At 42.2% G+C, this 26252-nt stretch overlaps 3 protein-coding genes across 21 annotated transcripts in view; 1 reads left to right on the top strand and 2 right to left on the bottom strand.

Annotated features, from left to right (window-relative positions):
• Nvl (nuclear VCP like) overlaps window positions 1-26252 on the top strand; it is a 126157-nt gene that overhangs the window by 87964 nt on the left and 11941 nt on the right. For 6 of the 19 annotated variants that reach the window (XR_008218030.1, XR_008218027.1, XR_008218028.1 and 3 more), the window contains 6 exons: window positions 863-1029; window positions 1530-3064; window positions 8118-8269; window positions 23505-23649; window positions 24330-24497; window positions 25129-25177. The gene's annotated coding sequence lies outside the window, so the exon portion shown is untranslated. Of the gene's footprint in view, window positions 1-862; window positions 1030-1529; window positions 3065-4356; window positions 5054-7162; window positions 7366-8117; window positions 8270-23504; window positions 23650-24329; window positions 24498-25128; window positions 25178-26252 lie in introns of those variants that run through there. The other 13 variants (XR_008218014.1, XR_008218021.1, XR_008218018.1 and 10 more) reach the window with 13 other exon arrangements.
• LOC128110075 (sphingolipid delta(4)-desaturase DES1-like) lies at window positions 7446-9082 on the bottom strand. Its single transcript, XM_052737832.1, has one exon. The coding sequence runs from the start codon at window positions 8253-8255 to the stop codon at window positions 7446-7448; it is 810 nt and encodes a 269-aa protein (XP_052593792.1). The 5' UTR covers window positions 8256-9082.
• On the bottom strand, window positions 9130-15730 carry LOC128110074 (uncharacterized). The gene is made up of 2 exons (XM_052737831.1): window positions 10172-15730; window positions 9130-9475 (listed from the first exon to the last, which is right to left on the bottom strand). Exons 1-2 carry the CDS (start codon window positions 11184-11186, stop codon window positions 9441-9443), a joined length of 1050 nt encoding a protein of 349 aa, XP_052593791.1. The 5' UTR covers window positions 11187-15730; the 3' UTR covers window positions 9130-9440.

Below are 26252 nucleotides of genomic sequence, written 5' to 3'. Positions count from 1 at the left end.
CATCTTCTTCATTAATGTTAAAATGAACGCATTTACCTAGACTCCAAGAAACAGACAAAAGAGCAAATGCACAAAATCTACTTGTGTCACAATATTGTTCCTGTTTCCTATGCACTGGTTTGTATTTGAGACAAATAAGTGATGTGGAATGTTTTACTCAATTTTCTTCTTATACAAGAAGCATGGGCACCTTAATGGCATATTTTAGATATAAAATTAATGTAAAAATTAAAAACGGAACTTGATCCCATATTTTGAAGCAATGTGTACCGTTAAGAAAGCTGTTGTCAGAACTTATAGTTTTTGGGTTTTTTTTTTTAGATTTATTTACTTATTATGTATGCAGCATGTATGACTGCAGGCCAGAAGAGGGCACCAGATCTCCTTATGGATGGTTGAGAGCCACCATGTGGTTGCTGGGAATTGAACTCAGGACCTCTGGAACAGCAGTCAGTACTCTTAACCTCTGAGCCATCTCTCCAGCCCAGAACTTGTAGTTCTTAAAGGTATTTTAATGCTAGAGAAGGAAGTGTCTGAAAGTCTGGAATGGCGGTCACTGTGCTTCTTTGAAAGGAAAGGACAGTGGGACTAAGAGGACCTGGAGCCAGGAGAGTGAATAGAGGGCTCTGTGGGTGGTCCTTGGCTTGCATTAGACCCACACCAAATATCTGTCATCTAAACATTGAGACAAGATGTTTAGGAACAGCTGCACTGAGTGCTGATGTGAATCACATTAACATTACTTTCAATCTCAGGCACTTTTAACATTTCTTCTTTTAATCAAATTTAATTATTTTTATTTTCCTGCATTTCATTGAGCAGTAATTTGTATTTGACATTTGTTTTATACAAATTGTTTTAGATGTGATAAAACTAAACTTGGACAAAATGTACGTCTGAATCTAAACTTTATTAACTAAGAAGACTGAATGGAATTTTCTCCCGGTGCAGTAAAACCTCAATCAAGAAAAATCACTCCATTTTCATCACGTCTGGCTCTGAAGTTGCATCATGGCGTCCAGCATGAAGGTACAATATGGCAAATGAACCTAGCTTTCAGAGTCTCTGATTAAGATCCACCTAAGCACACGGCTCTAGGCTTTAAGTACACTTACAACAAGCTTGGTAAAACTGAACTGAGCTCAAGATTCAGCACTTCATGTGTTTTCTTAATTCTTGACCTCTGTTTTGGAAAAAGCCATACTGTTTTCTGTATATTGCCATCTGATGCCTCTTTCACACTATGTAGGGTAAACTGTGTCTGTGTTTGCCCCATAATATGTCTGCTAACCAAAATTTGCAGAATGTCTCAACAAAAACAATTTTTAATGCAAAGGACAAATGTTTACAAAAAAAATGTAGGAAGTAAGATTTCTTGCAAAGTAGAGGTCCTAGAAAACTGAGCATAAAAGATGGTACATGTAAAATGTTACCAATAAGAGTGATCTATAGTAATAACCCAAAGACAGGACATTTCAAAGTTACTAGGTACTAGTAACTTCAAGCCCTTTATGAAATCCTTTTCTCAGGATACTTCATGGAGCCTAATGACCCGTGTGTCCATCCCCAGAGCTTCTTTATCTTATCTGAATTCTTCTTCACGTCAATGAATAAAAACCCTAGGCATTTTCTGTGTTTTCATGCTGAGGCTAATCCAGGACCTTGTCCATGTGCTCTGCCACTAAGCTGCATCTCCAGGTCAGTCCACACTGGTGTTTATGTGCTGTGTTGAATAGAAATCTTTTCATTCTTATAGAGACAGCAAATGTTGATGACCTCTCCCCTCTCTCTGTCTCACAGAGGAAAAAACTCAGGGCCTTATGAATGCCAAGTACACACTCCACCACTGACTACACTTCTAGCCCCAATACTTTGATTTCTGTGTTACAAAGGGAGCAATACTTGGAGCAGAGATTATTTATATATTTATGGCTGTTATTCAGCTGGGTGAAATGTGAAAATTTAAAAGAATTTAGGAAACATTTTTCAATACAAACACTAAAAACAAAAACCATCTTGGCCTTCCTATTCTATCTCCCACAAATTACAGTCTTGGCAGACAATTTCTATCTAGTTCATTACAATATCTCTATAAGAATTTGTTACATTTTCTTTACTTAGTGTGTGTGTGTGTGTGTGTGTGTGTGTGTGTGTGTGTGTGTGTACCGTGGTGTGCATGCAGAGGTCAAAAGGACAACTTGCAGGAATTAGTTTCTCCTTTCCCCATGTCTGTGTCCCAGGAATCATCTCATGTTGAGGGGTGTGGTGGCCATCCCCATTACAATAGCTCTGACAAGATAGCAAACCCATGTTGAACACTCTTTCTTGAGTATGAATTCTTAACGGTCATCTCAAAAGAAGAGTAAGACTCCCACTGTGTATTATTTAATTAGGTAAAATTAAATATAAACATTTAACTGTGTTTCACAGGAATGATACATACTCACACTGATAATTGCACAGAAGCTAATTAGACACAACCATTTGTAAATATTCATTTAGAGAGGTAGAGAATTCAGAAAATCTCTTTCTGTGTGTGTTTGTGTGTGTGTGTGTGTATGTGTGTGTGTGTCTTCTTCAGTTGTTGCCCACCTTATTTTTTGAGACAGGGCCTCACCGTGCACCCTAAGCTCACTCATTAGACTAGACTGATCAGGCAATGACTCCAGGGATTCCCCCTGTCTCTGCCTCTCCAGGCTGGGACTACAGGTGCCCATCACCGAAAGAGTTTTTTTTTTTTCTTTAAATGTGGATTCTGGAGATGGAACTCGGGTCCTCATGCCTGTGCAGCAAGAACTCCACCATCGCCTCAGGCCACTCCTCAGACAGAACAGAAAGATCACTTCATAATTTTAATACTTGCAGGTTTATACTGGTGGGCAGTGTTGATGCACGCCTGTAATTCCAGCAGTCTGGAGGCTGTGGCAAGAAGACCTCAAGGTTAAGGCTGATGTCAGTAACAGAACATTCCAGGCCAGACAGGGGTGCATAACAAGACTTTGTCTCTGAATGAAGAGAAGAACACTGAAAAATGAAAGTGTACAAAGGACATTGGCTGTTCTGGGTAAGCCATTCAGTCAGTCACAAAGCCATGTAAGCTGCAGCAAGTGATGGCAGTCATTTTCATAACGGCTAGGACACCTGCAGAGCTAGCTAAACGATGGTTTCTCCTCTCTGGCACTCTCCAGAATTATAAAAATCAACAGATTGTTAGAGTAGTTCTGTGGATCAAAATTGTAAGCACTCCAAATGACTTGGCTAAGCCCTCTTGCACTTGTTAACTTAGAAATCTTAACTAACACATAGGGGTGAATGAGATGTTGTGCACAAAACCATTTTCGTTTTATACTAACATTCAAAAGACCATCTAGGGTTGGGGATTAGTTTCAGTCCCACTACAGATTCTAAAGTCTATGACTACTCAAATCCCATCAGTAAAACGCAGCATTACTTGCATACAATGAATACCTATCCATTCTTTCTCTGAAGTAAGTGCTAGATGATACCCATTCCCTCTCACAGTGCACACATGTGTGTGAATAGTTCATACTGCTACATAACAGCTGTTATGCTGCAACCGATACACAATAATGTATCTTACACAGGGAAAGTCCGTGCATGTCCAGTACAGATGCAATTAGTTGTCTCTAGAATAAGTTTGGATCTTCAGTTGTTTGGTCTTCAGTTTGATCTTTGGAAGAGGACTCTGAGGAAAAGGAAGTAGTGGGAGGTTTTGTAGTTGATGTGAGGTAGGTTGTAGTTGCTTTTTTTCCCATGAGATGGTCTACTGTAGTCTTGGTTGTTGCAAGGGCAGGACTTTTCCTCCTGGTGAGACGGCTCACCTGGGTAAAAGTACTCACCACACAAACTTACTCACCTGAGTTCAATCCTTGGACATGTCAGAAGGTGGAAAGAGAGAAACCACCTCAGAGTTGCCCTCTGACCTTCTTCACCTGAGCACTGTGGCATGCACACACCCCACTCAAGCACAACAATAAATAAACAACACACCACACCACCACAACAATAAATAAACGATGAAAATTTAAAAAGACATGACATATCTTCTCAGGGGACTAGCATGTTCACTTGTGAAAATGAATTGGCCATATATTCTTGGTCTCTTTTAGTCCCTTTGTAGTTCTGCAAAACATTTGCCAGCGGCTCATCCCTTTCCTCAGGAGGGCCTGTTGGGATTTGGATAGCAGGCTATGGAATCTGTGTGTCAATTGGTAGGACTCAGGAACACCCCTTGTAGGTCTCCATGTATGAATTAGTGATGTGACTTGATTCCATTATCTTCTTTATAAAATTCCCTTATTATTTTGTGTGTATGGGTATGTTGATGGTGTGTAGGTGTACCTCGTGATGGAGTGCCTGTGGAGGCCAGAAGAGGGCATCAGATATCCTGGAACTGAAGATACAAACAATTGTGAGCAGCCATGTGTGTAGGGAATGGAACCTGGATCCTCTGGAATAGCAGCCAATGCTCAGAGCCACTGCATGGATATGGTGTCCACACAGCAATCCAGGAGGTCCTCCTGCATCCTCAGCACTGAAACCTGCATGTGGCATCCCACACTGACAGTCAGGACTTCTGGCCAGTGAGATCAGAGTCACCTCCCCTTCCCAAGGACTAAGGAAAGTGTTAGGGTCCTAGAGAAGTCCCACAAAAGACCATCATATACGTATGCAATCAACAAGAGCATTTATTATCTTGACTGTAAAGGTACCAGCATGCTGGGGCCCCACATCTGACACAAAGGCAAAATGGCAACCCCAAGGGAAGCTTGCAGGTTCTTTTATACACAGCTAAAGGAATTCTAAAGGTAGTGAGGTCATTCTATCTAGGATTGGCTTATGCCAGTGGCAATCATATTAGTACATTCCTGGTTGGCTAAGGCTACAGTTTTTCCATTTTTGGACAAGCCTGGACAAGTCCCAGGCTCTGTTCTTATTGTGCTTATTCCCTTGCGCTACTGTGGGGCTGACTCAGGCCTGGAATGTGCAGTTCCCCTCTCCTTGCTGTCAGGTCTGTTTGTGATTGATTGCCCTTTGTATGTGGTTTCTTCAGAAATGCCTATTCAGTTTTCCTAGTGAGGCCTAGTTCTTAACTGAGTTATTAGCAGCCTGCCATGGTACTTGCCTGGCCTTCTCAGAAAGTACTGGAAAAAAGAAAAAACAACTCTTTTGAATGGAAAATTTAAAATAAGTTTCCACCAGTACCCAGGCAACCATATTTAATAAGAAAGAAAACTACAGGAAAAGCGATAGATATGGATGTCTTGTGTTTAAAACCTTAGGTAACTAGCTATTTTTAAAGTAAAACGTTGTGACAGAAACCCTACAAGAGAAATGGGCAGGTTTATAATATGCTTGCAAAATGACAGACAAGGGTGAACAGTCTCTCAGGGATGGTAATTGGACAAGCACACAGTTGAGCTCTGTGACAGAGTCAGACTGACAGGGAACCAGAACAGCTTCTTGATGTTATGGAGAGAGAATTCTTCTGGGGCAGCTTCTGAGCATCACTGATCTTAGTTTTAACAAGGAAAAAAAATCCACATTCTCAGCCCTTTAAAATCTTTGCAGAATTTGCTTTGGCTCTGATAGTGTTACTTCAAAAGCTATTTCCCTCTCTGAAGCCTCTTCACTCTGGAGTAGGGACTCAGTGTGTCATCCATCACAAAATCATACAGTACTTTGATCCAGGAGTAGTGATGGGGGAGTTTATCATAGTATTCAGCTACTATTTTCCTCACCTGGAAGTGAAAAAACAAAGGGAGTGTTACTGAGGCCTCAAGGTGACAGGTGAGGGTCTGACAGACAGAGGGACAAAATACCAACTCAGCCAAAGGGCAACACCCTTGCTCATGGTCCTTCAGACTCCCTGCAGTTCTTCATGAATAAAATCGACAGATCACATGCACATAAACAGCTCAGTATCAGAATCCACACTGGACTCTTATCAAAGCCAGTGGCAATCAGTTTAGCTTAGCAGATGGTACAGAGAAACACTGGGGTTCCAAAACTGTAAAATGACGGAGCCAGTCAGAGCCTGGATAAGCATTTGAGACATTTGTTAAGACTAAATGTACATTAGCAACCAGGATGACACAAAAGATGATAAATTATAAACATTAAAAGGATATAATATAAAACTTCAACTTTATGTATGGATTATAAGTTCTAGAGAATTTATTAGCCAGGTGACCAATACAAGGAAAATGCTAAGCCTGTTTAACAGTTGAAAGAGCAGTCACATAGCCCTCATATGCCCTTCACCAGTTTGAAGGTGCGACACAGTGACCTCTGACAGTCGCCCTCTGCAATGTCCTGCAGAAAACAAACCCACACTCTTGTTCTCTTGCTGAATGGCACATGCCTTTAATCCCAGCATTCAGGAGGCAGAGGCAGGCAGATCTCTGTGAGTTCGAGGCCAGCCTGGTCTATAAAGTGAGTTCCAGGATAGGCGCAAAACTACACAGAGAAACCCTGTCTCAAAAAAACAAAAAAAGAAAAAAAGAAAAAGAAATAATGAAACCTATTGGAATTCATGCCTGAGTTCTAGAAAACTTAACACTGGCATTTCATCCCTCAGTATCTCAACACGTGTTTCCAAAAGGTGTCACTCTATAAAGCAGAAAACACTTTTACTACAATACATTATACAAATCGGTACAAGGAAAAAAATGATAGTCCATGCCAGGGCATTGCAAATTGATGTCTATCTGATTTTCAGAACATTTATGCAGCATTTCAAGGTTCTAATGGACAAATCAACTAGCTCCAAATAATTCTGTACTGAAGTTTCACAAAGTAGTAATAGTATTTCGTGGACCAGTCCACCCTTCCTAACAAAGCCCGTCAGCATGATGGTGACGAAACCTCCTCAACCTGAGATTGCTGCTCACTCCATAGAAGGGTTTGTTTCCTAATTCTGAGTTTGTGGTGTTGGAATGAAAATGGAAGGATTAGGAGGTGTGGCCTTCTTGGAGAGCTGTGTCACCAGGGTGGGCTTTGAGGTTTCAAAAACCCATGCCAGGTCCAGTCTCATCAGCACCACGCCTGCCTGCCTTCTGCCATGCTCCCCTCCATGAAGATCATGGGCTAACCCTCTGAAACTGTAAGCCAGCCCCTAATTAAATGCTTTCTTTTATAGGTTGCCTTGGTCATGGTGTCTCTCCACAGCAGTAGAACAGACATTGAAACACTGAAACAGCTATTTACCGGATAACAGATTTTATACATCTCCCATTGCTTCTGGACCTCAATGCAACCACTAAATTTAAGGATCTAAAAGAGTGTACCCTGGGTAAAAACTAGCCTGTCAGGCGTTAGATGTGTATTACACTTTGATTTTCATTTTAGTGAGCTTTGGTTGATAAAATATGCTTGCTTCCTTTAAAATGATCAAGTAAAGACTAATTTGGATTATTCACCTATTAGAAATGAAAATATTTACCAAGTCCTTCACTTACCAGGGGCAGGTTTTTCCCAGGAATGTTCAGGAAGTCATGGTGTTCATTATGGTAGCCTACATTGAAGGTCAGGAAATTCAGAGGCCCATAATATGAGTATGTTTCATGTCCCTTTAGGAACATGCAATGGTCGGCTATAAACTGCCCAGAAATTGGGTGCAAACCCAGGCCAAGCAGGGAGGCTGCCAACATGTAGACTAAAGATTTAATTCCCAAAACATAGTAAACTATAATGTCAAAAGTGACCTGAGCCACAGCATTGATGATTTCCAGATGAGAAACTGGTTTTGGGTTGATAAATAGAGGTCGGAAAATCACAAAGAGAGGCTGAAATATAACCCAGGCCAGCTTCCTGAATGTGGTGCAGAAAAACCAGGTCTCAAAATCGGTAGGAATACCCACATCAAGGCCACCAACTCCGAGGTATCGATGGTGATCCATGTGGTATCTCTTAAAGGAAATCGAATATGGAACTCCCAAAGGGAGGTTAGCAAATATTCCAAACCATCTGTTCCACAGCGCCCTGTGGTGGCCAAATGGAAAATTGTGAGAAATCTCATGGATCCCCAGAGTCATTGAGTGGTTAATGGAACTACCAAAGACATAGGACCAAAATATGACCCATTTCCATTCTAGGTCTTTCACTAAGTAAAATGAAGCCAGCTGGATGAGAACCATCAGAGTTATGATCCAGATGAGGTTGGGGTCAGGTTTCATCAAGGATTTTATCTCTGGATATTTTGCTGTAAGAGAAGAAAATACAACAAGAATCATAAATGGGGATTAGTGTAAGTACAATTATAATCAATTATGTTGAAGTAAACGTGTTGAAGAAATTATACTTAAAGGAGTTGGGGAGATAGCTCGGGGGGTAAGAGCACTTGCTGTGTAAGTGTGAGGACCTGACTCAATTTCCAGTACTGAGGTCACTAACCATGCATGGCTTCCTGAGCCTGGAGTCATAACACTGATCTACTGGAGTCAGGAGGATCCCTGGGGCTTGCTGCTGGCCACCAGCCTAGCTCCAGGTTCAGGGAGAGACCCTGCCTCAAAGATTAAGGTGCAGAGTGATAGAGCAGGACAATCAATGACCTTCTTTGGACTCTGTGCAACTCCCCACCACGTGCACATACATGGCATACACACACAGACTCCACCCACATACACAAAATTACAGTGATGCTAATTCATTAATAACATTTTCTCAAAATCATAATATTCTTGTTATTAAAGGCATAACCAAATATTTCCACTCTACTAGGAAACAATATTTTGATAGCAAGTTCTAATATACTGTAACATAACAATTTGAGAATTTATTAAAAATCTGCAATGTCTATATCTTTTCTTCTTCTTCTTCCCTACCTGACTGACAGGGTTTCACAATGTAGTTCTGGCTGTCCTGGAACTTACAATGTAGACCAGGCTGGCATTGAACTCACAGAGTTCTGCCTGCCTCTGCCTCCTGAGTGCAGGGATTAAAGACATGTGCCACTACACCCAGGTGGAAAGTCTGTATCTTTTATATTATGTGTTCTAACTATGCTTTGACAGAGCTCTGGGAATCTTTACATTATTAACACATGTGACAAAGATTGGTCTATTTTTTTTTTTTTTTTTTTTTTTTTTGGTTTTTCGAGACAGGGTTTCTCTGTGTAGCTTTGCGCCTTTCCTGGATCTCGCGCTGTAGACCAGGCTGGCCTCGAACTCACAGAGATCCGCCTGCCTCTGCCTCCCGAGTGCTGGGATTAAAGGCGTGCGCCACCACCGCCCGGCAAGATTGGTCTATTTTAAGGTTCTAAAATATGAAACTTTTCTTCATGGTATCAAGAACAAACAATTCATCCCAAGCAATCTGTACTAAATTTTCAATAATTAGTAATATTTAACAAACTACAATAGTAGCTCAAGGGTGCCTGCATTTAAAATGAGCATATTCATGTAATGGTGATAGAACAACTAGTTATCAACATGTAGACTAATGAAGTGGACACCTTGTAGACTACTGAAGTGGACACCTTGTAGACTACTGAAATGGACACCTTGTAGACTAATGAAGTGGACACCTTGTAGACTAATGAAGTGGACATCTTATAGACTAGTGAAGTGGACACCTTGTAGACTAATGAAGTGGACACCTTATAGACTAGTGAAGTGGACACCTTGTAGACTAGTGAAGTGGACACCTTGTAGACTAATGAAGTGGACACCTTGTAGACTAATGAAGAGGACACCTTATAGACTAATGAAGTGGACACCTTGTAAACTACTGAAGAGGACACCTTATAAACTAATGAAGTGGGCACCGTGTAGACTAATGAAGATTACACCTTGTAGACTAATGAAGAGGACACCTTGTAGACTACTGAAGAGGACACCTTGTAGACTAATGAAGTGGACACCTTGTAGACTAGTGAAGTGGACACCTTGTATACTACTGAAGAGGACACCTTGTAGACTAATGAAGAGGACACCTTGTAGACTAATGAAGTGGACACCTTGTAGACTAATGAAATGGACACCTTGTAGACTAATGAAGTGGACACCTTGTAGACTAATGAAGAGGACACCTTGTAGACTAATGAAGAGGACACCTTGTAGACTAATGAAGTGGACACCTTGTAGACTACTGAAGTGAACCCCTTATAGACTAGCGAAGTGGACACCTTGTAGACTAATGAAGTGGAGACCTTGTAGACTACTGAAATGGACACCTTGTAGACTAGTGGAAGTGGACACCTTGTAGACTAGTGAAGTGGACACCTTATAGACTAATGAAATGGACACCTTATAAACTAATGAAATGGACACCTTGTAGACTAATGAAGTGGACACCTTGTAGACTAATGAAGAGGACACCTTGTAGACTAATGAAGTGGACACCTTGTAGACTAATGAAGAGGACACCTTGTAGACTAATGAAGTGGACACCTTTAGACTAATGAAGTAGACACCTTGGAGACTACTGAAGAGGACACCTTGTAGACTACTGAAGAGGACACCTGGTAGACTAATGAAGTGGACACCTTGTAGACTAATGAAGAGGACATCTTGTAGACTAATGAAGTGGACACCTTGTAGACTAGTGAAATGAACACTTTGTAGACTACTGAAGAGGACACCTTGTAGAATAATGAAGTGGACACCTTGTAGACTAATGAAGTGGACAACTTGTAGACTAATGAAGTGGAGACCTTGTAGACTACTGAAATGGACACCTTGTAGACTAGCGAAGTGGACACCTTGTAGACTACTGAAGAGGACACCTTGTAGACTAATGAAGTGGACACCTTGTAGACTAATGAAGTGGACACCTTGTAGACTAATGAAGTGGACACCTTGTAGACTAATGAAGTGGACACCTTGTAGACCAATGAAGTGGACACCTTGTATACTACTGAAGAGGACACCTTGTAGAATAATGAAGTGGACACCTTGTAGAATAATGAAGTGGACACCTTGTAGACTAATGAAGTGGACACCTTGTAGACCAATGAAGTGGACACCTTGTAGACTACTGAAGAGGACACCTTGTAGACTAATGAAGTGGACACCTTGTAGACTAATGTAGTGGACACCTTGTAGACTAGTGAAGTGGACACCTTGTATACTACTGAAGAGGACACCTTGTAGACTAATGAAGTGGACACCTTGTAGACTAATGAAGTGGACACCTTGTAGACTACTGAAGTGGACACCTTCCATTAAGCATGTACAACTATTAACAAAAATTATGTCAAAGACCTAACAATAAAAATCACAAAACTCAAAGGAAAATATTGACGTGAATGTTCATGTCCTCTGTGATTTCTTATGTATCCTACTCAAAGGTATTTGATTGGGGAAAAAGAGGAAATTCGACTGCATTAAAATCTTTTCTTCTGGAGGGGAAACTGTGGTTGGGATGTAAAAGAAAGAAATATAAAAGAAAACAAAAAACAAAAAAAAGTTTTCTTCTGCAAATGATGCCATTGAAAAAGTGAAGACTATTCAAAACAAAGGGAATCACATTTGCAAATATTCTATTTGATAAGAGAATTTTATGTAGAATATATAGGAACTTTTAAAGCTTGTACAAATAAGTAATAATCCAATTTTAAAACTGCAAAATGAGCCGGGCGGTGGTGGCACACACCTTTAATCCCAGGACTCGGGAGGCAGAGCCAGGTGGATCTCTGTGAGTTCGAGGCCAGCCTGGGCTACCAAGTGAGTTCCAGGAAAGGTGCAAAGCTACACGGAGAAACCCTGTCTCGAAAAAAAAAAAACCTGCAAAATGTGTGACTAGGTATTTCTCCAAAAAACACGTATGTGATTGCTGAATTGCTGATCTTGATTGTCAACTTGACTACCTCTGGAATTAACTAAAATCCAAGCAGCTGGGTATACTTGCGATAGATTTTTGTTGGTTGAATTATCTGAGGTGAAAGATCCATCCTAAATCTGGGCCAAAGTTTCTAGTAGCAGCCCGCATAAAAGGACTGGAAGGTTGATGTTTGTGGCCACATGGATGCCCAGGATCTGATCAGCTACCTGAGATCATACTGCTGTCCAAGAGCCATGCTACCACCTGGGCCATACTGCTCTGTGTGGCCTGCGCTGTCACCAGGGCCATGGTGACATCCAGGACTGAGCTGCTGCCAGGGGCCATGTCTGGGTCAGTGGTCCTGCTGCAGCTGGGATCTGTGTTGATCTCTGTTGCTCGTGTTACCACAGAGGGCCATAGGAACCATGAGTTTTGAAATCCAAGGGCAGTGCAGACCTGCACCTCCCTTCGCTGGCCCTGCCCCTCACTGGCCATTACAGCAGAAGAGCTGGCCCTATTTCTCTTGGGAGAGCTAGCCCAATTCCTCACCACAAGTGTGGAAGAGTGGGCCCAATGGTATGGACATAGAAGATAGGGCTCCAGTGGCCCAGACTGACAAATCAGCTTCCACCCAGACCCACATCCAGGGCTTTGAGTCTGCCCACCCCAACATCTACCCTATCTATGACCTGCCAGAGTGTGTGAAAGGACTGGTCCTGAAGAGCCATAGTGGCAAGATCTCCATGACTCGGGGCAACAGCAGGATATCTGAGAGGAGTTTTGGTGAGGGTCCGGTATTGATAGTGTACCAGAATCCAGAAGCCTTAACCAGACCAATGACTCATTGCAGTGAACAAGTGAGCAAGTAAAGCTGAGTAGACAAAAGGGTGTACTGCATGACACACCACAGCTCACAATGCCACTAAGATGAATGAAAAGGGGTTGGAGAGGCAGGAAAGATGGAGGAGAAAAATGGGTTTTTTTGTTAGTATGGTTGGTTGGTTGATTGGTTTTGTTTTTAATTAATACTTTTTAAATTTTCTTTGGGGGGGGGTGCTACCAGGGTAAGAAGAGGATATGGAGGGACTGAGAGCTGAGCAGGATTGATGTGCATGATATGACTGACTTTCCCAAAGAATCAATAATTATGTTGAAAAAGAAAAAAAAAAAAAACACAGAAGAAAGCTTTTGCTTTTTGCCTGCTTGCTCTCACTCTCCCTGGTAGTTCATCTCTCCTATTCCTGAGGCATTCTGTTGCTGGTGTTAGACCCTACCTCTTCAGGATTCCACTGTAGACTGAAGACCAGCAGCTCTTTAGGACTTCCCTGGGACTCCAGCAGTAGACTTTGACTGCTGAGACATCCAGTCTCTTGGACTGAACAACTAACTACCAGATCCTTGGTCCTTCCATCAGGAGACAGCCATTGTTGGACTACCCAGACCACAGCCTGTCAGCCACTCTAACAAACCCCTTTCTTTCCTTGCTACCCCTGTGCCAGGATGACTGACATGAGCAACTGTGCCTGGCTATAATGTAGGTGCTGGGGTCTGAATTCAGGTCATCATGCCTACAGGACAAGCACTGTATTGACTGAGCTATATCTCTAAGGCCGCTTCATTCTTATTTATCATAGCTTAATAATACATTATTGTATATACACACCACTCTTTCTTTATCCATGCTGCTCATTGATAGGCACCTCAGTCAATTCCATAACTTAGCTATTGTTACTGTTACAACACGTGACTGGGCAAGTTTCTCCTTTGTATGCTGACTTTACTCACTTTGGAAGTATAGCAGGAAGTGGGAGAGAAAATTATATGGTAGATCTATTTGTAAACTATTTGGGGGAAAATCGCTATTTTTTTAGAGTTAAGTTTTAGAAAAATCTATTCTGTTCTCCATAGTAACTATATAGTTTACCACCCAAACAGCAGTGCCTTTTCTCTGTTTATGTTTCTCTGATGGCTAAAGACATGGAGGAATTTTCCATATAATTGTCATTTGTATTTCATTTTTGAGAAGTGGCTCTTCAGATCATTAACTCCTTTCAAACTTGGATTAATTGTGAGTTTCATTGTTTTTAGAAATCCTTATGTATTCTGGATGTTAGCTTTCTGTCACATGACTAATTGGAAATATGTTCTTCCATCTGTACATTGTCTCTTCACACCTTTGCTGTTCCCTTTGCTCTGCAGAAGCTTGCAAGATTGGTAGAAGCCTGTTAATGAACCTGGCTTGTGTTTGCCTTTGGACTCTCTGCTCATTGCTGATATCTCCAAGTGTTCACCGCCCTGTGTTTAGTCCAGCAGGTTCAAGTCTTACATTCAACTACTTGGTGCATTTTGAGCTGACTTTTTTTTTTTTTCAAGACAGGGTTTCTCTGTATGTGATCCTGGCTGTCCTGGAACTCACTCTATAGAACAGGCTGGCCTCAAACTCACAGAGATACACCTGCCTCTGCCTCCTGCGTGCTGGCATTAAGGGCATGTGCCAGCTTGAGTTGACTTTTCTACACGTTGATAGGAGTAAAATTTCAGTGTAGCACATGTGGATCATTTTTGTGTGTCCTCTTAATTTTTCATCTATATTTTGCCATTTTTCATTCCTGAAGACTTTTACTTCATAACTAAAGATTATTCAGAGCAATTTAACTCATTTTTTTGAGATATGGTTTCTTTGTGTAGCCTTGGCTATACTGGAACTCACTCTGTAGACCAGGGCTGGCCTCAAACTCAGAAACCTACCTGCCTCTGCCCTCTGAGTGATGGGATTAAAGCGGTGCCCCCACCGCCCCTTGCTTTTTAACTTTTTAAAGATATTGTGGGGTGGGGATTGACTTCACATTTTTCTTTCTCAGCAATTTCTTTGGGGACACAGAAAAGATACAGATTTTAAAAGGATAAGTCTTTATGTCTCCCAGTTTGGTCTCAAACTTGAGGGGCCTTTGTAGTTCTCCTGCCTCAGCTCCCTGAGTAGTATACAGGAGTGCATCACCATGCTCAGCAAACAAACTAACTTTGGTATGTGTGTTTGTATCCTATGATGTTACTGAATTTGTTCTCAGTTGTGGTGTTTTGAATGAGAAGGCCTCCCATATCTCACATATTTGCATGCTTAGTCCCTAGTTGATGAACTGTTTGGAAAGATTAGGAGGTGTTTCCTTGTTGGAGGATTTGTGTTGCTGAGGGTGGGCTTTGAGGTTTGAAAAGCTCACACCAGGCACAGCCTCTCTCTCTCTCTCTCTCTCTCTCTCTCTCTCTCTCTCTCTCTCTCTCTCTCTCTCTCTCTCTCTCTCCTGCCTGCAGTTCTCAGCTGCTGCTCTAGTACAATGTCTGACTGCACACCACCATGCTTCCCACCATGATGGTAGTAGACTAGCCCTCTGAAACTGTAAGCAAGCCCCCAGTTAAATGCTTTCTTTTATGAGAGTTGCCTTGGGTAACTCTCCAGTCTAGCAATGCTCACTCTTATCTGCCACACACCTTTGATCCCAGCACTTGGAAGGCAGAGGCAGGCAGATCTCTGTGTGTTCTAGGCCAGCCACATCTATAAAGTGAATTCTAGGACATCCAGGACTACACAGAGAAACCCTGTCTCAAAACAAAAAACAAAAAACCAACAAAAATCTATAATCTCTTCAATTTCCTCTTATGAAGAAACTTAACAGAAGATTCACAAGTATGCTATCATGTCAATGTAATTTAAGCAAATATCCTGATTTTCTTGCCTAAGGCCATTCTATCTCTGTCTCCAGAAACGCACACTGAGCAGCATTTGTGCCTCTTGGAAAATGGTATAATATTCGTTGAGATTCGGGTGAGATGGTTTAATGCTAAGTTTGTATGGAGGCTCCCTGTTGGGACAAACATCAATTACAGTTTCTCATTTCTTTAATTTTCTGACTATTGATGAGATCATGAATCCCAGTGTTTGAGGGTGGGTTTTCTTTTTTTCTTTTTTTTTTTTTGTTTTTTTTTTTGTTTTTCAAGACAGGGTCAGTTTTCTTAAAGTGGATATCACATTATTATTATGCAATATGTAGATAAGCATAGATAAGGTTACCACATGCCTTCTCATATCAAGTATGCAGAAACGATTTGCAAAATGAGAGAGAGAGCATGCAAGAACCAAGTCTCCCTGCCCACAAGGTCTCCTGGGACTCTGTGTAAACAAACTGGCCTGGAACTCACAAAGCCCCACCTGGCTCTAACTCTGGATGCTGGGATTCAGGTGGCTCCCATCTCAGCTGGCGAGCCCAAAGTCTTTCAAGGGCTTCCCTTAATGCGCACCTTAAAGTTCCTCTCACCATCAGTAATTGAGTTGTTAAACCTGATTTCAGTGTCACTACTAAGTCATTCATGAAATAAGGAATTTCTAACTTTAGATACTCATGAAAACTAGGGCCTTGTCTTTTCATTGGAAAAATGGACGTCAAGAGAAAGCGAACTGTTGTGTATAGCAGAGATCTCCGGGGGTTGGGGGTGTGCCACAGTGTAGAGCTGCTGTGTGAGACCCTGGGTTTGGTCCCCAGCACTGGAGGAAGGGCTCCTCACATTCACCCCCTCCCATTCGCGTCCTTGGTTTAAACAGAACAGGTTAGAAGCATGCTCTTTGCAGACAGTCTAACCCAGGTTACATCCTCCTCCTAGCGCCGATCTCCTTCACTCTCACTGCATCTTCTAAAAGGCAGAAAAGGCAGAACACTGGAATGAGGAGAAGTTAGGCAATGTCAGAGAGAACCCAACTCAAAAGGCTGGTGGGTCATGAAGGGCGGCCTGGGAGAGAAGAGAGAATTCCCTGGGAACACGGAAGGGCCCTGTAAACTCTAGAGTTGTGAGACCTGGTTAGTCTGTGTTAAAGCCCAAAACAACTGTCAGGACAAGCCAGGTATTTTTGTATTTATCTGGTCATCTGTGTTTCAGTTTCCTCACCCTGACAACCAAAAAGGATGAGAATTGTCTAGGAACTTCCCTTGGTATCCCAGGTTTGTGGTGGATTCACAAAGACAGGAGATGTGAGCACACCAGGACCTGTCCTCTCCAACAGGCCCTGGGTCCCAGGGTAGTGCTGCCCCTCACTGGGACCTACATGCATTGTACATCGTGTGTACTTGGCTCCAGGGACCCCAGGATCTCCCAGGACCACTTCCTGAGCCTCACACTCCAGTGGCGGGCTATTTAGAGAAACCACTGCCCACTGGACGTCCTAAGAGTCTCCTAGTTAGTGGATAAGGCCTGGGATGTCTCAGTCTGGAGATCCTTAACCTGAATCAGCAGGTTGGGCTGAGGGTGCTCAAGCTCAGGGACTGGCCCCTGCCTCTTCACCAAGCAGGCAGTTCATCTTGAGGATCTGTGAAGTCCCATGCATCCCCAAGCTGTGAGCACCCTGAGCCTAGCCCAGGTCTCTCCTTCTGTTGGGGGCATGAGCAGTAGCCACACACTCTGGAGCATATGCTCAAGATCTCACCCAGAATCTCTCTGCTCCTCTGTGCATGTGGTTCATCCGTGTCGACCCACTCAAAATCTTCCCGAGAAACGCGGCTCCCCATGGCTGGGCCTGGACTTCTCTGGGTTCTGCACCACGTCCAACCTCTTGAAAGCAAAGGAGGTAGAGGATGTTACAAGCTCTGGTGTGCAGGTGCCTGAGCAAGGCTGAGTAAAGTAACAGAGGGGCAGAGCCTAGCTTGCCCCGCCCACTCTCCCCAGTCACAGCCCTCTGGCTCCTAGCTCTGGGGCCAGACTAGGAAGAGGTGGTTAGCTATGAGGTTCTGTGGCTTGTGATCACCTGTGGGATTCAGCTCCTGCTCTCCTGCAGGTGTCCAGTGTCAGCCCCTCATTCTCAGACAAGATGAAAAAGGAAGGAAATGTCTCTGAGTAGACAAGGCTGCTGCACAGAACCTCCTGGAACTGAGGATCCTGAAGGGTTGCTGCAACTTCACCAAGTCAGGAGGATCCCCGCTTTAATACATGGCAGCAGCCCAAGCTGTGTATTTAGTTTCCAAAGTAAATGATCAGCAGACCGTGTGTGTCGGCTTCTAAATGTAAAGCTTCTCCTGCCCAGAAGGAAAACGCAGGCTGTGTGACGCTGAAAAGCCACTGAACAAAATGGAAACATGATTTTTGTGAGAGGGAAAGCTGACATGGAATCTGTCCTTCCAATGCATGCATTTCTGTAACTAGCATCTCTCACAAAGGTCATGGAGATCTTCAGGAGGGGACATTCTTTTTCTAAAATAACTACCACTTCTGTGTCCAAACAATTAACTAGGACTAGGGTTACAGAAGGACAGGCAGCGTAGTTCCAAGTAAAAGGACATACCAAACTACACACTGCCCATGCCACACCACACACCCAGAGAACACAGAGATGCTGTCAGCCTGAGACATCCATAGGGAGCACTACCCTACACTGACCTGGGATCTTCAATAATTATGGTTCAAGGAACATAAACAAAGGGTAGCCTAAGAATTAAAGGCTGTCTAAAAGATGTATAACCAACTTCAATATGCTTGTCTTATTAAGATTCAGATGCAAAGATGCATACTTTTGAAAACTGATTTGGCATTTAATTTAGATAGGTGAGGTGTTAGGAAATTAGTGCTAAAAAGTTCACTAGAGAACTGGGCAGTGGTGGTGTATGTCTCTAATCCCAGCACTTGGGAGGCATGAGCAGGCAGATCTCAGTGAGTTCAAGGCCAGCCTGGTCTACAAAGCTAGTTCTAGGACATTGAAGGCTACCTTGTCTTGAAAACCAAAAAGAAAAAGAAAGGAAGAAAGGAAGAGAAGAAGAAGAAGAAGAAGAAGAAGAAGAAGAAGAAGAAGAAGAAGAAGAAGAAGAAGAAGAAGAAGTAGTTGTTGTTTAGTGGGGATATAGTATTATGGTTATAGTTTCTCAAAAGAGTTCTTATCCTTTAGAAGCAAGTACCAGATAAATGCCAGGGAAAAGTATATAGTTATGCTCTACTACTGATATAAGCTACAGTTCTTGGTGTATTGATATGAAATGGTCTCCAACGCATATGTTAAATGTAAAGCAGTAGGTATAAAGAGAATGGTGAGTGTACACAATAAATGTACTTGCTTCATTGCATATGCAAAAAATATGCAAGACATCCAAGAAGTGACTACATTGTGCCAGAGTAAGTAGGAGAGAGGATGAGAAGGGAATATTTCCCCACTGTGTCTAACAATGACCCTCCTGTCACTCCCCCCAGGGTACTGTGATTTCAGTGTGTACCACATTGCCAAGGCACCAGTAACTGTAAAGCAATTTCCCAGGAATATTTACTATTTGTTTTCTTAAAACCTGCAAAAGTTCTTCTTCAGTTACTTCCAAGTCCCCTCCTCAAAGCTGTGTTTTCCTCACGGACTGAGTGAAGGTTCAGCCCACCGAGGATCTCTGCACAACAGTGCTCCCCACCCTGGGCTGTGCGGGGTGGGAGCACGTGAGCACCCTGAGCACTCTACTTGTGCACTGCATAAGGAGTAGCAGCTTTCCCCCAACCCCTCCCCGTGTCTCCAGTCAGACTTAGACTTTTCATTTGCTGTCAGCGCCCCTGATTCACACCAAGCCTGGAGCCTGCTGGTAACATAAACTGCTGCCTGCTTAGGCCATGTTCTTCATTCCCTCTCGATATCAGAGTCTATGTCCTAAGCTGGCCTTTCCTGACTGCTCAAGAGCTTTTCAGACCCGACTCGCTTCTGTCACATTTAGATTTTGTAAATGTAGACTCTAGGGAAGGGTAAGGAGAAAAATGATTCGGATTATAACGTAGTTTTTTTAAAAGCAGTGTTTGACATTCTAAGAAAAGTACTTGAGCTATAGAATGATTATGAGAGGGACCCTCGTTTTAGCTACATCCAGGTCTGCAGTTTCAGAACCTCTCACTGTGGTGTGAGAACAGAAAAGTCACCTAAGAGAAGCACAGGCCAAATGCTTTGGGCTTTGAAATGGCCTGAATCTCTTATCTAGCTTTCATATCTTTTATTATTCTTGGCAAGAGATTTTCAATACGTGATTACCCAGTGTTCTGTGAAAGTCCTGGAAGTCTGCACAGCCCCTGATGGTGCTGGGTATCAGGAGAAACAAGGGTTTTCCTCCACACCAACTTCCCCCTTCCCATTCTCTAATTAGTTAGCTAGTTTGTTCTGGTTTCTGTATTTGAGACAGTGTCCCTCTGTAGTTCATGCTGCTCTCCCATCTGAGATGCTCATTCTCAGCTTGGGATTGCAGGTACATGCAAACACATGCAGCTACCATTTAATTTTTGAACAGGCATTTGAATAATCATTCAGCTGAACTCTTAGAATGACCTGAAAAGATTTGGGCCTGTGAGATGCTATGTCAATGTTAATTCACAAAAGAAAAAATACAGTAAGCCTTCCTCACTCTAAACAAACTTTGATCATAACATCTACTTCTGGATATCAAGTGGGCACTACACCCTGTCAGTAAGTTTTTGTCTGTAAATATCTGATTATTTTGTTGTTGTTGATGTTACTGTTGTGCTTTTGGATTAGTAATGACCAGATGCATTTGCAGTTAAAACTGTCCCACACGTGGCTATAACTAGAGCAGGACTGACACGAGGCTAGCACTCTACCTCACCCTCTGTCCTCTGTCCTTCAGGCCTCCCTCGGATTTGCTGTTCCTGCCCAGTATTAGAGGCCTTTGTGCCATTTAGAGCTGGCATCTTTAGTCCCACAGGTTCTGCGGTCTCAGAGTCTACTCCCCTGAGCTGCCTCTCCTGGTGTCCCTTTTCTTGCAGTACACAGCCTTCCCAGGGCTCTGGGTCTCCCTCTTTCATAGGGATGACCTCCATCAGTCGACATGCTTACTCAGTTCTGTGGGGTTCTGTGGGATTCTGTGGGTTTGTCCTCACATCTCTGGTTTGGATACCTCAGTTCCCAGTTGCCAATCTACTGCTTAAGTGACATGTCACAAGCAGGGCCACCCTGAGATGCTGGGCTGTCTGGTTATCCCATGAAAGCCAGATGGTTCCTCATGCTTTCTTTTTCCTTCTCAACTCAGCTCAAGAACAAAAGTGGACTGTAGGGGAACTTACATCGTGACCTCAACAGAAACAGGAAAAAGTGTATTAAGACCAATTTAGCAACAGTTTTGAAGACAATCCAATGAAACCTACTAGTCAGAATGAAAGATAAATAGGTGGGAAATTAGCAAACAAAATCACTCCACTCTGTGCTTTTATAGAGCAGCAGCAACTGTTTCAAAGTACAATTAAATTGAACAAAACAACTATGAGAACATAAAAATGCACCTAGAAACACCTAGCCAAAGATTTCAAGGTCTTTAAGATCAAAGGTCAACCATCTGGTGAGAGGTATACAGGGGAGTGAACCAGGGCTTGTGGGTGACAAGCACACACCACCACCCAGCACCAAACTCCATCCAATAACATAAGCTCTTTGTAAAAGACACTAAGGACTTGAATGCATCATGCAATAGACCATACTAATAGACCGGGAGGCTAAATTCCATAAAAATATCAGTTCTCCCATTCAGCTAGTTGATCTACAGATTCAAACTGATTCTAACCAAACTTGCAAGTAGAATTTTGTTGGAAATTGATCAGATGCTCTTTAAATTTACATGGAAGAGTAACATCAAGATGAAGACACACCAAGATAACTGCAAAAGAAGGAAAGTGACTTTGCCAGAGATTGTAAATTCTTATACAGCTCTAATAGGTCATTTATAGAATATCATGGCTACTTCTGGATGCAGTAACAAATTACCAGAGACTTGGTGGGTTACCAAAATGTAAACATATCCCTATAATTCACAGGCAGGCCAGTGAACAGCCTTGGCACAGGCATCTTCACTGTCTGGTGAGCTCTCTCTTCCTAATTCACAGAGAACATCTTTTCACAGTGTCCTCATGGTAGAAGTAGAAGGAAGCTCCCATGTGTCTCTTTTATAAGGGCTTTAACCCTATGTATGAAATCCCTACTCTCACTTCTCCAGGGCCCTGCCTAGAAATACCATAACACTGATATGTAACCGATGAATTTTAGAGTAGACACTTACTCTGTAGGAGACAGAATATATATTATTAACATATGAAGAAAGGTCATAATAATGGGGCAGAATAGAGGTTCCAGAAAGAAATGCTATGAGTATGAGTACCTTAAGATGAGTGAGAAAGAAAGAGTTTTAAGTGAGATGAACCCACTCCACTGGACACTAACATGGTTCAGGTGGATTATGGCTAAAATGTGGAGGCTGAAACTAAGTTATTTTTAAACTTAGGAGACATATAGTTTATTACATTTAGGGAGGATTTATTAAAGACAAAAAGCATAAACCATCATGGAAATACATTGGTCACTAAGAGTATAGGTCAGTGGTCAGGGGCATGTTTAGTTTGAGTCCTGAGGCCCAGCCCTGGAACCACAGACCAAGAGTGAAAAAGAGACCAGTTAAGATCTGTTTATCACAAGACAAGAGTGGAAAGTCAAGCCAAGAGAAAAGGACTGCAGTGCAAATGATCAAGAAAGGATTCTGATGTAAATACAAGGAGGACTCTAAGGACACTCAGTGGGAAGGGAGGGGAGACAGGAAACAAAGGACTTATCAGCACAAGAAGCACTAGTGGCCTCTCAGTCAGGGTCTAATGAGGAGGAACACACACTTTCACATCTTGGTAACAAAGGGATTCTATTGTGATAGACTGGTTACACAGATAGTACAAAGTTCAGGGTAACGTGGACGAGGAAGACACTGTCCCTCACTTGGACAGCAGAACCACCCAGGGCCTGTCCTGGAGCCCAAACTATAGCAAGTGGGACCTGAAGCAAAAAAAGAAGGGACAGTACATTAGCTCATTTTAAAATAGAAAACAATCCCCATGATTCAAAACCATATTTGGTACAGGTGGTGGCAAGTGTAGCTCATTTGGAGAGTGCTACCTAGGATGTAGGTGCCCTGGGCTCCATTTACAGAGCAGAAGGAAGAATCCCAAAGATATGTGAGGAGAAGGGAATGTCCACTACCAATCGCATCCAACCTGTCCTGTCCTAGCTGCTAACCCTAGGGCAGTGGTTCTCAGCCTGTGGGGTGTGTCCACTCGGGGTCTCAGATCAGATATACTTTATATTAGATATTTACTTTATAGGTCATAGAGTAGCAAAATGAGTTCTGAAGTAGCAAATAAAATAATTTTATGGGTGGAGTCACCAGACATGAGCTGTATCAAAGGGTTGCAGCATTAGGAGGTTGAAAACCACTATCTAGAGTTATAAAACATGTTTCCACCAAGGTTTATTTATGACTGTTTATGCCATTTTGTAACACTCAAATATAGACATCACCAGTACCTGTTACTATGTATTAGGAGAAACAATCTATTGTAGGATACCATAGGACAGAATACAATGTTTTTTTTCTGCATAATACTAAAATGAGGAATTCTGTGTATTTGCACTGACCAGATATTGGCACACTGGATGCTAAAAAAAAAAAAGATGTAGAAAAAAAAGTAAGGCCTGTACAGGAACCAATAACTGTGAAATTTCCATCTTCTTCATTAATGTTAAAATGAACGCATTTACCTAGACTCCAAGAAACAGACAAAAGAGCAAATGCACAAAATCTACTTGTGTCACAATATTGTTCCTGTTTCCTATGCACTGGTTTGTATTTGAGACAAATAAGTGATGTGGAATGTTTTACTCAATTTTCTTCTTATACAAGGCTGCTGTGGATATCGCTCTGTATAAATAAACACTGATTGGCCAGTGGCCAGGGAGAAAGTATAGGCGGGACTAACAGAGAGGAGAAAAGAGGAAACAGAAAGGAGGAGACCTGCCAGCTGCCACCATGACAAGCAAGATGTAAGGTACCGGTAAGCCACGAGCCACGTGGCAACTTATAGATTAATAGAAATGAGTTTATTTAAGATATAAGAACAGTTAGCAAGAAGTCTGCCACAGCCATGCAGTTTATAAATAATATAAGGGTCTGAGTGATTATTTTATACATGCGTTGTGGGACTGCAGGGGCTTGGTGGGACCTGGAGAGAAGCACTCCAGCTACAATGGGCACCTTAATGACATATTTTAGATATAAAATTAATGTAAAAAATTTAAATGTAACTTGATCCCACATTTTGAAGCAATGTGTACCATTAAGAAGGCTGTTGTCAGAACTTGTAGTTTTTAAAGGTATTTTAATGCTAGAGAAGGAAGTGTCTGAAAGTCTGGAATGGCCGTCACTGTGCTTCTTTGAAAGGAAAGGACAGTGGGACTAAGAGGACCTGGAGCCAGAAGAGTAAATAGAGGGCTCTGTGGGTGGTCCTTGGCTTGCATTAGACCCACACCAAATATCTGTCATCTAAACATTGAGACAAGATGTTTAGGAACAGCTGCACTGAGTGCTGATGTGAATCACATTAACATTACTTTCAATCTCAGGCACTTTTAACATTTCTTCTTTTAATCAAATTTAATTATTTTTATTTTCCTGCATTCATTGAGAAGTAATTTGTATTTGACATTTGTTTTATACAAATTGTTTTAGATGTGATAAGACTAAACTTGGACAAATTGTATATCTGAATCTAAGCTTTATTAACTAAGAAGCCTGAATGGAATTTTCTCCCGGTGCAGTAAAACCTCAATCAAGAAAAAATCACTCCATTTTCATCACGTCTGGCTCTGAAGTTGCATCATGGCATCCAGCATGAAGGTACAATATGGCAAATGAACCTAGCTTTCAGAGTCCCTGATTAAGATCCACCTAAGCACATGGCTCTAGGCTTTAAGTACACTTACAACAAGCTTGGTAAAACTGAACTGAGCTCAAGATTCAGCACTTCATGTGTTTTCTTAATTCTTGACCTCTGTTTTGGAAAAAGCCATACTGTTTTCTGTATATTGCCATCTGATGCCTCTTTCACACTATGTAGGGTAAACTGTGTCTGTGTTTGCCCCATAATATGTCTGCTAACCAAAATTTGCAGAATGTGTCAACAAAAACAATTTTTAATGCAAACGACAAATGTTTACAAAAAAAAATATAGGAAGTAAGATTTCTTGCAAAGTAGAGGTCCTAGAAAACTGAGCATAGAGATGGTACATGTAAAATATCACCAATAAGAGTGATCTATGGTAATAACCCAAAGTCAGGACATTTCAAAGTTACTAGGTACTAGTAACTTCCAAGCCCTTTATGGAATCATTTTGTCAGGATGCATCATGGAGCCTAATGACCCGTGTGTCCATCCTCAGGGCTTCTTTATCTTATCTGAATTCATCTTCACTTCAGTGAATAATAAACCATGGGTATTTTCTGTGTTTTCATGCTGGGACTAATCCAGGACCTTGTCCATGCTGAGCATGTGCTCTGCCACTAAGCTGCATCTCCAGGTCAGTCCACACTGGTGTTTATGTGCTGTGTTGAATAGAAATCTTTTCATTCTTATAGAGACAGCAAATGTTGATGACCTCTCCCTGTAACAAGAATCTTAAAAGGACTTATAATAATAATAAAAAGAAAAACCCAGAGCCAGATGTAGCTAAAGTTTTCCTGCCTGGCCCACAGTCAGGACAAATCTCTCTCACCTGCCAGTCCCACAGCCGTCAGACCCAACCAAGTAAACACAGAGACTTATATTGGTTACAAACTGTATGGCCGTGGCAGGCTTCTTGCTAACTGTTCTTACAGCTTAAATTAATCCATTTTCATTAATCTATACCTTGCCACGTGGCTCGTGGCTTACCGGCATCTTCACATGCTGTTTGTCATCGTGGCGGCTGGCAGTGTCTCTCTGACTCAGCCTTCCACTTCCCAGCTCTATTCTCCTACTTGTCCCGCCTATACTTCCTGCCTGGCCACGAGCCAATCAGTGATTTATTTATTGACCAATCAGCAACACATTTGACATACAGACCATCCCACAGCAGCCAGATATTGGTAAAGCTGAAAGATCAGAGAAACACAACAAGCCAGCCATGTTCTTACCTCTACAAAAACCTCAGCCTGAAGAGCCAGTGTTCCTGTTTCCTCCTGCCTTATATATCCTTCTGTGTCCTGCCACATTGCTTCCTGGGATTAAAGGCATGTGTCCTTCCCAAGCAAAGTCATGAGATCTCAAGTGCTGGGATTAAAGGTGTGTGTCACCACACCTGACTCTGTTCCCAGTGTGGCCTTGAACTCACAGAGATCAGACAGATCTCAGCCTCCCAAGTGATAGGATTAAAGGCGTGTGCCACCACTGTCTGAATTCTATGCCTAATCTAGTGGCTGGATTTTTCCTCTGATCCCCAGATAAGCTTTATTGGGGTACACAATATATTAGCACATCTCCCCTCTCTCTTTCTCACAAGAGAATAAACCCAGGGCCTTATGAATGCCAAGTACACACTCCACCACTGAACTACATCTCTAGCCCCAATACTTTGATTTCTGTGTTACAAAGGGAGCAATACTTGGAGCAGAGAT

The sequence above is a fragment of the Peromyscus californicus genome, unplaced genomic scaffold (assembly GCF_007827085.1).
Source record: "Peromyscus californicus insignis strain IS unplaced genomic scaffold, ASM782708v3 Scaffold_14__1_contigs__length_90479793_seg_2, whole genome shotgun sequence".
NCBI classification, from domain to species: domain Eukaryota; kingdom Metazoa; phylum Chordata; class Mammalia; order Rodentia; family Cricetidae; genus Peromyscus; species Peromyscus californicus.
The sequence above is the reverse complement of the archived record's forward strand: the minus strand, read 5'-3'. Positions and strand labels throughout refer to the sequence as shown.

What these genes read in the sequence shown, in the direction of transcription:
- LOC128110075 (XM_052737832.1), bottom strand. Translation starts at nt 8,255, where the DNA reads ATGATTCTTGTTGTATTTTCTTCTCTTACAGCAAAATATCCAGAGATA.
- LOC128110074 (XM_052737831.1), bottom strand. Translation starts at nt 11,186, where the DNA reads ATGGAAGGTGTCCACTTCAGTAGTCTACAAGGTGTCCACTTCATTAGT. An exon ending in CCATTTCAGTAGTCTACAAG is followed by an intron (nt 9,476 to 10,171) that starts GTCTCCACTTCA and finishes GTAGTCTACAAG; the next exon opens with GTGTCCACTTCATTAGTCTA.